Source organism: Citrus clementina, unplaced genomic scaffold (genome assembly GCF_000493195.1).
Source record: "Citrus clementina cultivar Clemenules unplaced genomic scaffold, Citrus_clementina_v1.0 scaffold_7, whole genome shotgun sequence".
Lineage (NCBI taxonomy): Eukaryota > Viridiplantae > Streptophyta > Magnoliopsida > Sapindales > Rutaceae > Citrus > Citrus x clementina.
In genome coordinates this window covers 10,506,184-10,521,715 of record NW_006262075.1, presented here as the reverse complement: position 1 = coordinate 10,521,715, position 15,532 = coordinate 10,506,184, and the positions used below count along the sequence as shown (strand labels likewise).

General features: G+C 34.2%; 1 protein-coding gene and 1 pseudogene across 1 annotated transcript; both read right to left on the bottom strand.

The window, feature by feature from the left end:
- Positions 1-3,246: 3,246 nt before the first annotated feature.
- LOC18037611 lies at positions 3,247-6,155 on the bottom strand (annotated as a pseudogene).
- Positions 6,156-12,164: 6,009 nt separating this feature from the next.
- LOC18037659 (disease resistance protein SUMM2) lies at positions 12,165-14,823 on the bottom strand. Its single transcript, XM_024181108.1, is given in 3 exon segments — positions 12,165-12,901; positions 12,941-14,664; positions 14,666-14,823. Coding segments are annotated over 3 exon segments (2,619 nt in total).
- Between the last annotated feature and the right edge of the window lie 709 nt (positions 14,824-15,532).

The following is a 15,532-nucleotide window of genomic DNA, read 5'->3' as shown; positions in this document are numbered from 1 at the left end:
CCACAACCATTGCTAAAATACCATGCACTACAAATCGAAAAAAAGGTTGAGTTAGTACTCTTTTTTTTTTTTTTAAAAAAAAGAAAGAATTAATGACAAAAATATTGTTTGTAAGGATATTATTGAAAAAGAAAAGAAAAAAAATAAGGATAAAATTGTAACATATTTAATAATAGTAATGTCTTGAAATATTTTTTAAAATAAGATTTACTAAATAAATATTTTAAAAAATCAACAGTTGAAATGGACATGTGTCCACTACCCAAATGAAAGGTAATTGATTGGCTAAAATGAAATTAATTAACCACCAAACAATTTCGTAATCACATAGCCACAATCTCAAATTGGTTAAGGACTTCAGAACTTTTAATAGCTTGATTGATGTTTACACGAACCAAAATCTCACCACTTACTCAAATACATATTCCCCATAAAAATAGCAATTAAAATTTATAGAGTCAGACCATAGCTTTCATGAGAATATAAGATGCGGTAGGAAGTTTAAAGGGGCTAAGCAAACTACTCATTCTTCTTGATAAAGATCTTCCTTGAATCAAATCAATCTCTTTTTGTTGTGTCATTTTCGTTCTCTGTCACCATATCAGAAACCCTAATTTTCAAGAATAAACTAGTATCTCACAAAGAAAAAAACAAAAATAATTGAGTGTGACAAAACAATGCCGAAGATGACCCTACGGAACTGGAAATTCTTGTGACACAAATGTATGGCTATTAGAGGACAAAGTAGTTGAGTTGGTGCACAAGAACATATATGTATGTATGTATGTGTCTATACACTGGGTCCTAAAAAGCGAGGGTGGTGTGGATGTAAATTAACTCTTAAGATTAACGAAGTATTTGATTTATTAACAAAAAATTTAATATGTTAATAGGAAATGTTAAGTATTTTAATATTTGAATCTCAATTAATATGGCATTCATCTTTCAGATAATTAACATATAATATTGATACCTAAGTTGGCGCACATGCTCGGATCCCTATCATTATTGTATATCAATATTGAGTCATGACACATAATGAATTTGTAGTCATTTATCGAATAACAATTAAGTCCAAATCATTAATTTTTATGATGTAACAATTTGTAGAACGTGTCAATCTTTGGGAGAATCAAACGCAAAATGCTTACAAGAACTAGAAAATTTTGATATTTCCTTTTGTTGGGGCGGTCATCAACTGTCCAGTCGGAAAACCAAATGAATCCGCAAATTTAATGGGCTTGACGAGGACCCAGTTGACCCAAATAATTCTTCAGGTCCGCTCGGAAGAGCTGGGCTAGTAGCCCAACCCACTCTATTTATCAGCATCTCCCAAATGGACTTTGAAACCGAACTCAATGGCTTGTTAAAGAGGACTTACATCCAAATCACTTCGGTTGCAAGCTTATTTTCCAATTTCTATTTTCATGAATATAAGGCGTTAATATCCTTCTTCTTTACGTGTTAAACTGAAACACAAGGATAAAATGGTCAGTTTACTATAAATTGTTAAATATTCTAACGTGGCTAACGTTTTATGGAAATTTAATACAAATTGGAAATAATGGGTGGAAAATTAAACGAATTGAAAGTTTTGTGTATTTTTTAAATGAGTGAATCTTTATGTGAACAGAATTGATAAAATTTCCTCATTAGAATTACCCTAAATACAACTATATATTACAAGTGTTTGTAATCTATATGTAGAATTGTAACATGTAAAAAAAAAATACTATTATTTTGGAAACTCACAAAAATAACTTGATAAATTTGACAAATGTGTGATCATTTTCTTGGAAGGAAAACAACTAGGATTTGAGTGAAGATTAATCTAAAAGTTAACTTACTTTAAATTTTTATTTTTGTATACAATAACAAATTATTTACATTTTTTAATATAAATAAACACCTAGTCCTCATGCACTGCAAATTTTTAGCTTATCAAGCATTAAATTTGTGGATTTTATGACTCATACAAATCCAGCTTTTAATGTCCATAAAACAAATTCTATGAATAAGAAAAAAATAATATGTTGGTATTTCGTTCATTCTTTTTCCTGCTTCTCAGATCTTTTTTAAACTTTTAGTGGTTGAACCCTCTTAAAATTTATCTAATCTTGATAAAATTATGTATGAGGAAACTAACATAAAAATGATTTTTTAATATAAATATCCTCCTAGTGCTCAAGTGGTATAAAGTTTTAGCTTATCAAGCATTACATTTGTGGATTTTAGCACTCATACAAATACAACTTTTTATGTCCATACAATATATTCTATGAATAAGAAAAAAAAAATCTGCTTTTGTTTTCACTATTTTTTTTTCCTGCTTCTCGTAACTCTTTTTAAAATATTAGTGCTTTAACCCTCTTAAAATTTATCTAATCTTAATAAAAATATATACGAAGAAATTTTAAAATGTTGGAGGAAACTAATATAAAAATTTATCATTCCTATTAAAATTGAGGAATAAGCTACATGAACCATCAAATATATGATATACAATCTATAATCATTAAATGATCAAAAAAATCATTAGTGATAGTAAAGAGAATAACGATGATTTCATATTATTCCCTCAACTATTTTTCGCATTGAAGTGAGAATTAAATTCCGAATTTTAACATTATTAGTTAGGAATATGCATTGTGGGAAGACAACATTTGAGGGATTTTTTTTTTCGCATTGAAGTGAGAGTCAAAACCATATGTTAAAAGAGATTTTCATAAATCTGTCGAAATCTCTACTGACTTCTGACAATTTTTGTCCTAAATTTTCTTTATTTGCAAGCATAAACATCTACACAAGTGACACCAGATAAGAGGGGCAGATCAAAATTTAAAAAATTACAAATCAATAAACTAAGAAAAAGCAACCACTAGAAAATAGTTCGTTAATTGGAAATTTAAATGGCAACATCACAAACAGATTGAAACAACAAGTATGAACTGAAATCACTTAGCACACACAAAAAAAAAGTCCATCTTTTTTTTAATACTGATTACACATCAGATTACTGTATTATATATATATTTACAACTGTTATTAGAGCAGATATTACACTGATATTTACAATCAGATATATAACTTAAGACTTATATTATTACATTATTAATTTTATGAAGTACATGCCCAGACATATGACATTCACAAACGATGGATATCTCTACTTTACTCGCATTTCGCAAGAGAGAAAAACTTACAAATTAACTTCACGCAAATTTTTACTTAATTGAGAGAAGTTGAGCCTATGAAGACTCTAACCAGTGGTATAAATTGAGTAAAAAATCACGGGTTTTAAAACAGTGAAGAAAGGCATTTTGAGTGGCTTGATCTTCCCATTGAAGATTATTCCACCACTTCTCTTGGCCCTTGATAATGAGTTTACGTTCCTGTCCGCTGGTGCAATCAAATGGAAGCTTCTCAAGCTTTGGACACAAATTTACCTCCAGCTCCTTCAAATGAGGGAAGGGCAAGGCCTTTGGGTAGATGCTTCTCAAATTTCCTAATGCGTATAGGCTAAGACTTTCAAGCCTTGCAAACGGGAATAGATTTTGCATCTCCTCGGATGGAACTTCACCCAATTTTTCAAGGCTGATTATTTCATCCAAATAACGGCAGTTATACACCTCAATATGCTTGAGATTTGGAGCAAGAATAAGCCATGTCACGTGCCTCAATTTGGATCCCCATATTGAAACTTTGTGGAGACTAAAGAACCCATGAGTTTCTCGGATTCTTTTCACTTCTTCTCCTGCATAGTCAATCTCCATTTCTTCCAAATCTTTACAGTTCGTCATGTCTAGTGCTTCGAGATGTCTCAAACTTGCTAAAGTGAAAACACTGAGCGATGATAAACTGTGGCAGTTCCTAAGGCATAGAGATGGAGTATTGCTAAAGATGCTCTGTAAACTGGGGGATGTCAGCAATCTGTGAAGAGCTGCAAAACTTTGTAAGGTGATGGTCAGCACATTTAAACGTTCCAAACCAAGCAATTCCTCCACCAAAACTAAACTGCCTCCAAACAAAATGCTATCTGATTCTTGTTTAGAAGAACCACATTTGAACATTCTCAACGCTTCCAACATCTTTAGATTCGATATCACCTGTCCCGGAATTTTATAGATTCGATACGTATACTCCAAGTTCAAACATTTGAGATTAACCAGGTACTTTAACTCTACTGGCAATCATTCTATAAGAGTCTCTGATAGATCAAGATGTTGAAGTGAAACAATGTTTGAAATTCCTACAGGAAAACGACTTAGCGAAAAGCTGTTTGACAGCTTTAAAACTCTAAGAGAAGCCATTGATTGAAAGAATTCTTCATTAGCCATGGATATATAATTCGAACTAAGAAACAAAGTCAGGAGATGAGGAGATGCAGGAGACTCCGGAAGTCTCCAAATTTTGTTTTGCATCAGTGACATCCTTGTAACCTCTTGCCACAATTCAGATCTTGGTGTTTCAGTTAATCCTACACCTGCAAGAACTAAATACCTTTCCTCCTGCTTCTCAGTCGTAGATGCAATCCACAAAGCCATGTCACGGACCACATCATGCATTTTTACACGATTATCATCTTCTTCTTCCAACAGACATGCATGAAGAAGACTACGAATAAGAGAGTAACCTTGATTTCGAGCCCCAACACCATTATACTCATCTAAAAACCCCTCACATATCCAACAATCTATCAAGTCCTCTATGCTAATACTATAGTCTTCTGGAAAAAAACCACAGTACAGGAGACAAAATCTAGTTTCATTGCTGGGCAAAAAATCATAGCTGAACTTTAAACGAGAAAGTGCCTTTTTCTCCATACCTGAAAACTTAGACGCTGAACTCCTTAGCACCTCTATTGCATGTGCCCACTCTCGAGGGGCCTTCTTAGAAGCCATGGCTCGGCCGACAGTGATTAGAGCGAGTGGCAAACCACCGCACTCTCTGGCCACGGTTTCTGCTAGTTCAGGAATATCAGGATGACTATCTAGAATATCTCTTCCCACTTTCTCCTCAAATAATCTCCAGGCATCTTCATATCCCAGACACTCCACTTTAAAGGATTTGTGAGCATCCATTAGGCCGCAAACTTCAAACTCGCGCGTTGTGAAAACTACCTTGGACGCACTTGCACGGCTTGGAACAGGTAAACCCACTTGAGCTAAATCAAATAGCTCCCATATGTCATCCAATAATAACACAATCTTCCTGTTCCTCATGGTCTTGAATATTTCCTGAGCTTTCTCGTCAAAGCTTTTGTTATCCCATGACTCGTTATACAAACCAATCTTTTTCGCAATACTTTCTTGTATCTTTCCGAGCTGCAAGTCTCTGGACACCACTTCCCAAATAACAAAATCGAAATCATTGGGCGTGTGAAGGAAGCTGTTGTTGATTTGCGTCAACAGGGTGGTTTTACCCACCCCTCCCATGCCGTACAGGCCAACAATTCCCACAGGTTCTTCCGTGAGGCATCTCCAAACTCTATCTAAAGTTGATTGCATGCCCACTACTGTCGGTGGAAGAGGTCTTTCATCAACTGGGTTTTCTGGTACCGTTTGAGCCACGTCTTTGAAATCTCCTTCTTTTCTTAAACCCTGTACATTTTTCAATGATTTGACAACTCTTTTCCCATACTTGTAGCTTTTGATGCTGCTCCGGTAACGGAGGCCATCGAGACAAATTACCTCCTGTTCTCTCCTTCGAACTTCTTCTTCGACATCTTGCACTCTGGAAAGCCACCCCTGCACTTGCTGCAGCCGTCTCATTTGCCTTTGTTCGGCTACGGTGACCCTTATCAGCACATCATTTCTTGCTTCAATCAACTTTTGAAATTCCGTCCGTAAGGCATCAAGATTGTCTTTCAAATGACAGATGTACCCTGCTTGGCTAACAATGCAATCTAGGCAATGAGAAATGGTTTCGTCACATGAGAATGAGGCTGAGCAAACGTTTCCCATAGTTTGTATAGAATTCAATATTCAACTATTAAAGAGATGAAGAAATGTGATGAGAATGTATGAGCACTACAATATTAGTTAATTAGCTTGGTTTTGCAATTGATGGAGCTTATTCTTTTCTTAGAAATTTAATTATATGTTTCTTCTAGGAAAGTGAATTTTTTAGTCCCAGAAGGTACCATCAGTGGGTGATTGGTTTGCTGGAAAATTACTTGGACTTTTTATATGATTGTTTGAGCCAATTATATATTGAAGGAGCGTAATGTTTTTTCAACTTGATGATATTCATATGCAAACGAACCTTCGTAATCTTTACGGTGATTAATTTTAAAAATATACATTTTTGCCGACTGTGTTTTTTCGTGGAAGTTGTAAGAACAATTTCAAGTGCCAGCTTCATAGACAATGGTAGGTAGAAGAGTGGGTAAAATTCAAATAAATTTTTTAACTCTCCATCTCTTAGGATTAATTAAAGTGGCGGTCAAATAAAATTATTTAAAAATTATGTGATTGAACTCTTGAAAATAAGAGTAGTTTATTTTTAATAAAGAAAAGTAGTAATTTAAGCATTTACCCATCGAAATGTAATAAAACAACCTATTTTTTATTTTTAATCAAAGAATGTCCATATAATAGTCAAGTGATAAATCACTTTCCTTATCCCATGTGTAAGAGGTACAAGAAACTAAAGTTTAGAACTTTTTTTTTCCCTTTAAACATCTCGTATATAGATGATTCTATTCTAGTTTAACCCCACATTCATACATGCCAAGTTCAAAGCAATGTCAATTTATGGAACCCTCATTTGCGTAGCCACTTTCATTTCCACCTGGGTAGGTGTTAATGGAATTAATTTTTTTTTTTTTATACCATTACGCAGTTGATCTAAAAGTTCAGATAGACTTTTGTTATAAATTTTGTAGATATATATAATATAATAGTCCAAATAAAGGCCAATAATGATAATGTCGATTTATGAGATTACCTCTAAGACTCATTGATGCATTTCATTACCTACCATAATAGTGGTGGACCCAATCAAACCACTTTAGCAATCCATCAAATTCAAAGTCAATCAGTCCACCAAACAACCCCCCCCCCCCCCCCCCTCTCCCCTTTTTTGGGGGGCCCCCCCCAACAAAACAAAAAAGCAGGGAAAAAGGAGGGGGGGCCCAAACAAACCCCTTTACCTCCCCCGAAATTTTTTTTTTTTTTTTTTATTGTCACAACGGGCCCCCCCCCCCCCCCCCCTTCCTCCCTTCCACGGTTCCACCCACTCCCAAACCAAATGCCTCTGTGTTGGTGAAATCCACTCCCTTTTCCCTCTACTTTTTGCCTTTAAAGCCAACCCACCCGTACTCAAGAAAACGCGTTTCGAAACGCATAATTACTCAAATATATAGCTTAATTGATGTTTGCATGAACCAAAACCTCAAAATTTACTCAAATATAGTCCACAATAATAGCAATTGAAATCTATAATTAAAGTTAAACACTCAAATCATAGCTTTCATTATATGCCCTTGGACATTTATGGTGCTAAGTAAACCACTGATTCTTCTTGATAAATATCTTCCCTAAATTATTCAAACCATTTTTTTTCATGTCATTTTCATTCATTGTCACCATATCGAAAACCCTAACTTTCATAAATACTCTATATAATTAAAAAAAAAAGTGTGACAAAACAATACCAAAACTGACCCTATAGAATATGAAATTCTCGAGACAAAATGTATAGGCTGAGTACAAGTACTTGAGCTGTATTTGAACTTTAAAGTATTATTTATTTATTTATTTTCCCTAAAAAATGAGTTTGGTTGGGATGTAAATATCTTTTGCTTTGGTACGTTTTATCTTTTTGACTCTTTGGATTAATAAAGTAACTGAGAAATTAATGACTGATTATGTATCTAACTTTGGGTCATGCCGTCATGTGACACACATGAGTTGGAGTCAATAAGCACAAGTCATTAACTTTCTGATGTAAGTTTCAAAATAAAAGTTATGATCTAAGGATTTATAGAACGCGTTCAATCTTTGAGAAGATGAAATGCAAATGCTTGGAAAGGAGCCTGAAAATCAATATTTCCTTCGTTAGGAAGCAAATAAATCATTGGATCGTAAACCGTGTCTAGCCTTCAAACCAAATGAATCCACTGAATTTGTAATGGGCTTGAACTTGATGCTGGGACTGACCCAGCCCAGATTCCTAGCTTCGATTGGATTTTGAAAGCTAAATTAAGAGGTGTGATATTTGACCCTCCCATTATATTTCATCAACCCCCACTAATTACTTTTATATTAATACCTATTTTATTTTTATATAAAATGACTTAAAAGAATAAATAGATTGTTAAATGCACCCACATGATAATTCCTATTAATATTTAATTTAATTAATCTAATTTCGTAAATCTTAATTTCTTTTAACCTTTTAAATTATTATCTCTTCTCAAATATTGTCTATCTACTTTTGTAATCATGATAAAATTAATTTACAGTTTTCAATATAGGATGATGAACTATCAAATCGTTTTTTATGGTTAAGGCAACAATAAATAGAACCTTTAAAAAGAATGAGAGAGATTATAATGATTATGAGAGTTTTTTTTAAAATAGATTTCATAAGTTTTAGAGGATTGATGTTTGGAAAAAGATAAAAGAGAAAGATTATAGCAAGGGTAAATTTGAGATTGGGTGGGTTATGTTGAGAGAAAAAGATTAGTTTAAAAATTTTAATATGGTTAACTAAAAAATGTGGGCTGGTGAGATAAAATCAGGAGGTCAAATATCACAATTCCTAAACCAATTTCATTTGTTAAAAATCTGAGTTTGGCTTATAAATGCCCACATTTTTTTTACAATTTTAACCTTGAAATTTATTTTATAAAACAAAAACGTTATCTTTTCAACCTCATCTTCATTTTTCATTGCCATCAAATAGAGGAATTTCGTTTATAATTTTACTAATTGTAGAAAAGGTCTTTGAACTTGTTTAGAAAGCGCTTAAATGATTTTAGATTTTGAAAAAATAATCTAGACTGAAACAGAAATTTTAACAATTCACACAAGAAAGTGTATTGAATTTGAAAATGTTTGTTTGAAGAGTAAATGTTGAATCCCTTCTAAAAGAGAAAGTCAATATCATATGAGTTTACTTTTTGGAAATAGAAATAAAGGGTAATGATCCAAAACAAAGTTGTTAATAATATAGAAAATGTTCAACTGAATTTATATTATAAGAGGAAATCCAAGTTGAATTAAAAATTTATATAAAAGAAAATTATTTAAGTTAAGAAAGTTATAGAGAGAGAAATGAAGATATTCTAGAGAGAGAATATGAAAGATCCGAAACAATTGTGTGGGGATATTTATGTAATTAAACTAGTAACTAGTAAGGGATTTTATAAGATTTTTTTTTTAGGAATGGAAATAGTATCACTCTAAAATTATTGGCATCATCATAAGGAAAAATAAAATTATAGCACTACAAAGAAATGAAAATATTGAAAGCAATTACATACTAGCTTTTATTTTTCATTTTTTTAAATTAATGTAGGTGTTTCTGAAGAAGTAATTTGGCTTGCCCTGAAATTTTCGGGTAAAATTCTTGGAGCAACATAGTTTTCCTTCATAATGTTCTTCCTTTCACTCCTTGTTTTATTCTCTTTTTATTCTTAAATAAAGTTTGAAAAACAATAATAATATTATGATTGTCAACTACTATAATCTCAACATTTTACTTTCAATTAAACAGTCACATAGTCAGTTCATTAATATTATATCATACAGAAATGAATTCATAATTTATGAAAAAAATAATAAATCTTATTGAGTATAATATAATCAAAACTTAGATGTTGGAATTATTTCAAATAATAATAAAAAGTCATTATATTCACTTGATAAATACTTTTAACAAAAGTTGACTTACGGGATATCGATATGCTTTTGATTATGTTGATTTAAAAATAAAAATGATTTCTAAACTTTCCATTATTGATAATAATAATTCTTTAGGGTAAACTTTAATTTACCCCATATTTAGAATTATAATCTTCAGTTTGCCCTTCCAAGCATGAAAATATCAATTTAGTCCCATTTGCTGTTAAGAAGATTTGAAAAAAAAAAAAAAGAAGTAATCAATGAAACCCTCATTTGTCATCATTTTCTGAATGAAAATGGAGGGGAAATTGAAGTTTTTATATTTTTAAGGAGTAAACTAAATGAGAAATTCTAGAATACATAAGGTGTTTCATATTTTTAAATGATGTGGAACCACTAATTAATAACTTTTTTTATATGTGTCAATAATTTTTAAACATAAAAATTAGCTTATTCAAAGTCAAACAATGCCTCCTTTTCTCTCTCTTTCTTCTAGTTTCAAAGATTTTTCTTCCTTCATCCAAGAACAGAAAACCAAAAAAACATTAATTTATTGAAAATTATACAAATAATAATTTGAATAAAGTGCCTTCGCAAATCTTTAGTCCTCATTTTTATCGGATTAAGAACCAATTTCTCATTAACAAGAACATCATGATTGGAATGGTCATCCATCTTCTTTGAATTCTTGAATATATTCATTGTTTCCATGACCTCGGTTCCTGCGGGCATCAGTTCACTAAGGCGCAATAATTGCCCAGATTTGGTATTGTTATCAGCAGCACCATTTCCCATCACGAGTCCCTTCTTTACTTCTTTCTCATTTCATTTACACCGGTTGATTTTTCTTCTATTTACATAACTTCATGTAACGTTAGCTTTTAGTCTGCTATGAGCTCTGTTCACCCGTTTTCTGCTCAAAAATAATGTCGGACCTTTTTCTTTTAATTTTAATTCCAATATGTGAAGCCTCCAAATCATAATTTCTCAACTCCTTGAGAGCCTTCTTGAATCGGTTCAGCTACTTGAGTTTCCAATTCTTCCACCCTCGAGAATTACTGGGAAAGCACCTAAGCAAGTGCACACTGGAATGTTATTGATCAAGAACTTTCATTATTTGATCCAACGGCTAAGGAGACTTTTGTAAAATTCTTTTCTATATATCCTCAAATCTCGTAGTGTTATTGATCATCCATCAATACCAATCAATTTTCTCCGTTATAAGTTCTTTAAAGCCCATCCTTGTCCGTGTTGCAGCCGCTTCATCTGTTGTTGTTCGGCAACGATCGCTCTTATCGGCATATCATTCCTTTAGCTTAAGTAAAAACAACTTTTTAAGACTCTCTCTGCAAGAGATCAAGATTAACTTGGAAATAACATCTCACATACCCTGCTTTTCTAACACAACAATCCAGGCATATTGGGAAATAGAGTTATCACCTTATGAGTGTGAGGGTGAGCAAATGTTTCCCATTGTATTTACTGATTCAATATTCGACAAAGAGATTGAGAAATGTGATGAGAATAATGGGAAAAGAAAAACTAAGCTTATAACGAGCTTAACAGAGCAATATTTAGCCTCGGATTAATATATCATATTAAATTTTTGTCCAAGGGTAGCTTGTAAAATCAGTGCAACTTACCTTCTAAAACCCATATATTATTATGCATATCAGCCTATTTTTTTATAATTAAGAAAAGAAAAATTAAAAATGGACCACTTTGATTATATCAAATTTATGTTGATTAATTTTATAATGGATGTGGATTTCTATTGAAGTGGGATACTTTACACTGTCAAATCACAAAAAATGAGTCTCTGTAGTTTTGTTGACAGAATTAGGTAAATCTAATAAACTATAATATGATTTTGATCACTACTGCTCGATAAATATAGAAAATATTTATCCAAAATCGCAACCCAATCCTCGTAAACAGTTTATTTGTAAAATTGGTTCCAAAAACACATTACCATAAACAAGCTTTGAAAACTCCAGACTCACGCGCTAAAGAGTCTCGCTCAACACCAAATCATGTAGGTAGCGGGCCAATAGAACTGTGTTTTGAAAGAGATCTTTAGGAATCAGTCCAATTCTTTATTAAGTTCTTACTATTTTCTTTACTTGGACACATAAACATTTGCACCAAGTGACACCAGATAAGAGGGGCAGATCAAAAATTTTTTTAAAAAAAAAATTGAATGAATTAAGAAAAAGAAACCACTAGAAAACAGTTCGTTAATTGGAAATTAAATGGCAACATTACAAACAGATTGAAACAACTAGTATGAACTGAAATCACTTGGCACCCACACTAAAAATGCGGGGCTTTTAAACAGGGAAGAAAGGCATTTTGAGTGGCTTGATCATCCCATTGAAGATTATTCCACCAGCTTTCTTCTCCCCCGATAATAAGTTTACGTTCCAATCCGCTGATGCAATCAAATGGAAGCTTCATAAGCTTTGGACATAAAGTTACGTGCAGTTCCTTCAAATGAGGGAAGGGCAAGGCCCTTGGGTAGATGCTCCTCAAATTTTCTAATCCGCCCAGGTAAAGAAATCCAAGCCTTGCAAACGGGATTAGATTTTGCATCTCCTCGGATGGAATTTCACCCAATTTATCAAGGCTGATTATTTCTTCCAAATAACGGCAGCTAGTCACCGCAATATGCTTGAGATTTGGAGCAAGAATAAGCCATGTCACGTGCCTCAATTTGGATCCCCATATTGAAACTTTGTGGAGACTAAAGAACCCGTGAGTTTCTCGGATTCTTTTCACTTCTCCTCCTGCATAGTCAATCTCCATTTCTTCCAAATCTTTACAATCCATCATGTCTAGTGCTTCGAGATGCCTCAAACTTGCTAAAGTCAAAACACTGAGCGATGATAAACTGCGACAGTTTGTAAGGCTTAGAGATGGAGTATTGCTAACGATGCTCTGTAAACTGGGAGATGTCAGCAATCTTTGAAGAGCTGCAAAACTGTGTAAAGTGATGGTCAGCACATTTAAATGTTTCAAACCAACCAATTCCTCCACCAAAACTAAACTGCCTCCAAACAAAATGCTACTTGATTTTTGTTTAGAAGAACCACATTTGAACATTCTCAATGCTTCCAACATCTTTAGATTCGATATCAACTGTCCCGGAATTTTAGAGATTCGATACGTAGACTCCAAGTTCAAACATTTGAGATTAACCAAGTACCTTAACTCTAGTGGCAATCCTTCTATACCGGTCTCCGATAGATCAAGATTTTGAAGTGAAAACAAGTTTGAAATTCCTACAAGAAAATGCCGTGGCAAGAAGGTGTGTGACAGCTTTAAAACTCTAAGAGAAGCCATTGATTGAAAGAATTCTTCATTAGCCATGGATATATAATTCGAACTAAGAAACAAAGTCAGGAGATGAGGAGATGCAGGAGACTCCGGAAGTCTCCAAATTTTGTTTTGCATCAGTGACATCCTTGTAACCTCTTGCCACAATTCAGATCTTGGTGTTTCAGTTAATCCTACACCTGCAAGAACTAAATACCTTTCCTCCTGCTTCTCAGTCGTAGATGCAATCCACAAAGCCATGTCACGAACCACATCATGCATTTTTACACAATTATCATCTTCTTCTTCCAACAGACATGCATGAAGAAGACTACGAATAAGAGAGGAACCTTGATTTCGAGCCCCAATACCATTATACTCATCTAAAAACCCCTCACATATCCAACAATCTATCAAGTCCTCTATGCTAATACTGTAGTCTTCGGGAAAAAGACTACAGTACAGGAGACAAAATCTAGTTTCATTGCTGGGCAAAAAATCATAGCTGAACTTTAAACGAGAAAGTACCCTTTTCTCCATACCTGAAAACTTAGACGCTGAACTCCTAAGCACCTCTATTGCATGTTCCCACTCTCGAGGGGCCTTGTTAGAAGCCATGGCTCGGCCTACAGTGATTAGAGCAAGTGGCAAACCACCGCACTCTCCGGCCACAGTTTCTGCTAGCTCAGGAATATCAGGATGACTGTCTAGAACATCTCTTCCCACTTTCTCCTCAAATAATCTCCAGGCATCTTCATATCCCAGGCACTCCACTTTAAAGGATTTGTGAGCATCCATTTGGCCGCAAAGTTCAAACTCGCGCGTTGTGAAAACTACCTTGGACGCACTTGTACGGCTTGGAACAGGTAAACCCACTTGAGCTAAATCAACTAGCTCCCATATGTCATCCAATAGTAACACAAACTTCGTGTTCCTCATGATCTTGAATATTTCCTGAGCTTTCTCGTGAAAGCTTTTCCCATCCCATGACTCGTTGCACAAACCAATCTTTTTAGCAATACTTTCTTGTATCTTTTCGAGCTGCAGGTCTCTGGACACCACTTCCCAAATAACAAAGTCGAAATTATTGGACGTGTGAAGGAAGCTGTTGTTGATTTGCCTCAACAGGGTGGTCTTACCCACTCCTCCCATACCGTACAGGCCAACAATTCCCACAGGTTCTTCGGTGAGGCATCTCCAAACTCTGTCTAAAGTTGACTGGAAGCCCACTACTGCCGGCGGAAGAGGTCTTTCATCAACTGGGTTTTCTGGTACCGTTTGAGCCACGTCTTTGAAATCTCCTTCCTTTCTTAAGCTCTGCACATTTTTCAATGACTCGACAACTCTTTTCCCGTACTTGTGCCTTTCGATGCAGTTTCCAGAACAGAAACCACCGAGAATTTCCTCCTCTTTTCCAATGATTTCTGCCAACAGTCTTGGAACTTCTTTTTCCACATCTTGCACTCTGGAAAGCCACCCCTGCACTTGCTGCAGTGTGCACATCATTTCTTGCTTCAATCAACTTTTGAAATTCCGTCCGCAAGGCAGCAAGATTGTCTTTCAAATGACAGATATACCCTGCCTGGCTAACAATGCAATCTAGGCAATGAGAAATGGTGTCGTCACATGAGAATGAGACTGAGCAAGCGTTTCCCATAGTTTGTATAGAATTCAATATTCAACTATTTAGGAATTGAAGAAAAGTGATGAGAATGTATGAGCACTACAATGTTAGTTAATTGATGGAACTTATTCTTTTTATAGAAATTTCTCTACCAGACAGGTGGTATTAATTCAATTATATGTTTCTACTAGGAAAGTCAATTTTTTAGTCTTAGAAGGTACCATCACTGGGTGATAGGTGTCCCCGAATAAGACTTGGACTTTTTATGTGATTGTTTGAGCCAAATATATTGAAGGAACGTAATGTTTTTTCAAGTCCTTCAATTAATGCGAACAAACCTTCGTAATCTCTACGGTGATTAACTTTGAAAATATACATTTTTGACAAATATCTATGTATCTAGTATTGGTCATGTGGCGCATATAAGTTGGAGTCATTAAGATCAAGTTACTAACCTTATGATGTAAGTTTCAAAATAAAAACTATGATGTAAATATTTATTGAACCCGTTCAATATCTGAGAAGATGAAATGCAAATGCTCGAAAACGAACCTGAAAATCAGCATTTCCTTTGGTAGATTGGATGATTGGATCATAAACCGTGTCCAACCTTAAACCAAATGAATCCACTAAATTCTAATGGGCTTGAACGTGATGATGAGGACCAAACCAGCCCAGATGCCATGCCCCGATTGGACTTCAAAGCCTAAACCAAAAGTTGTAATATTCAATCCTCTTGTTA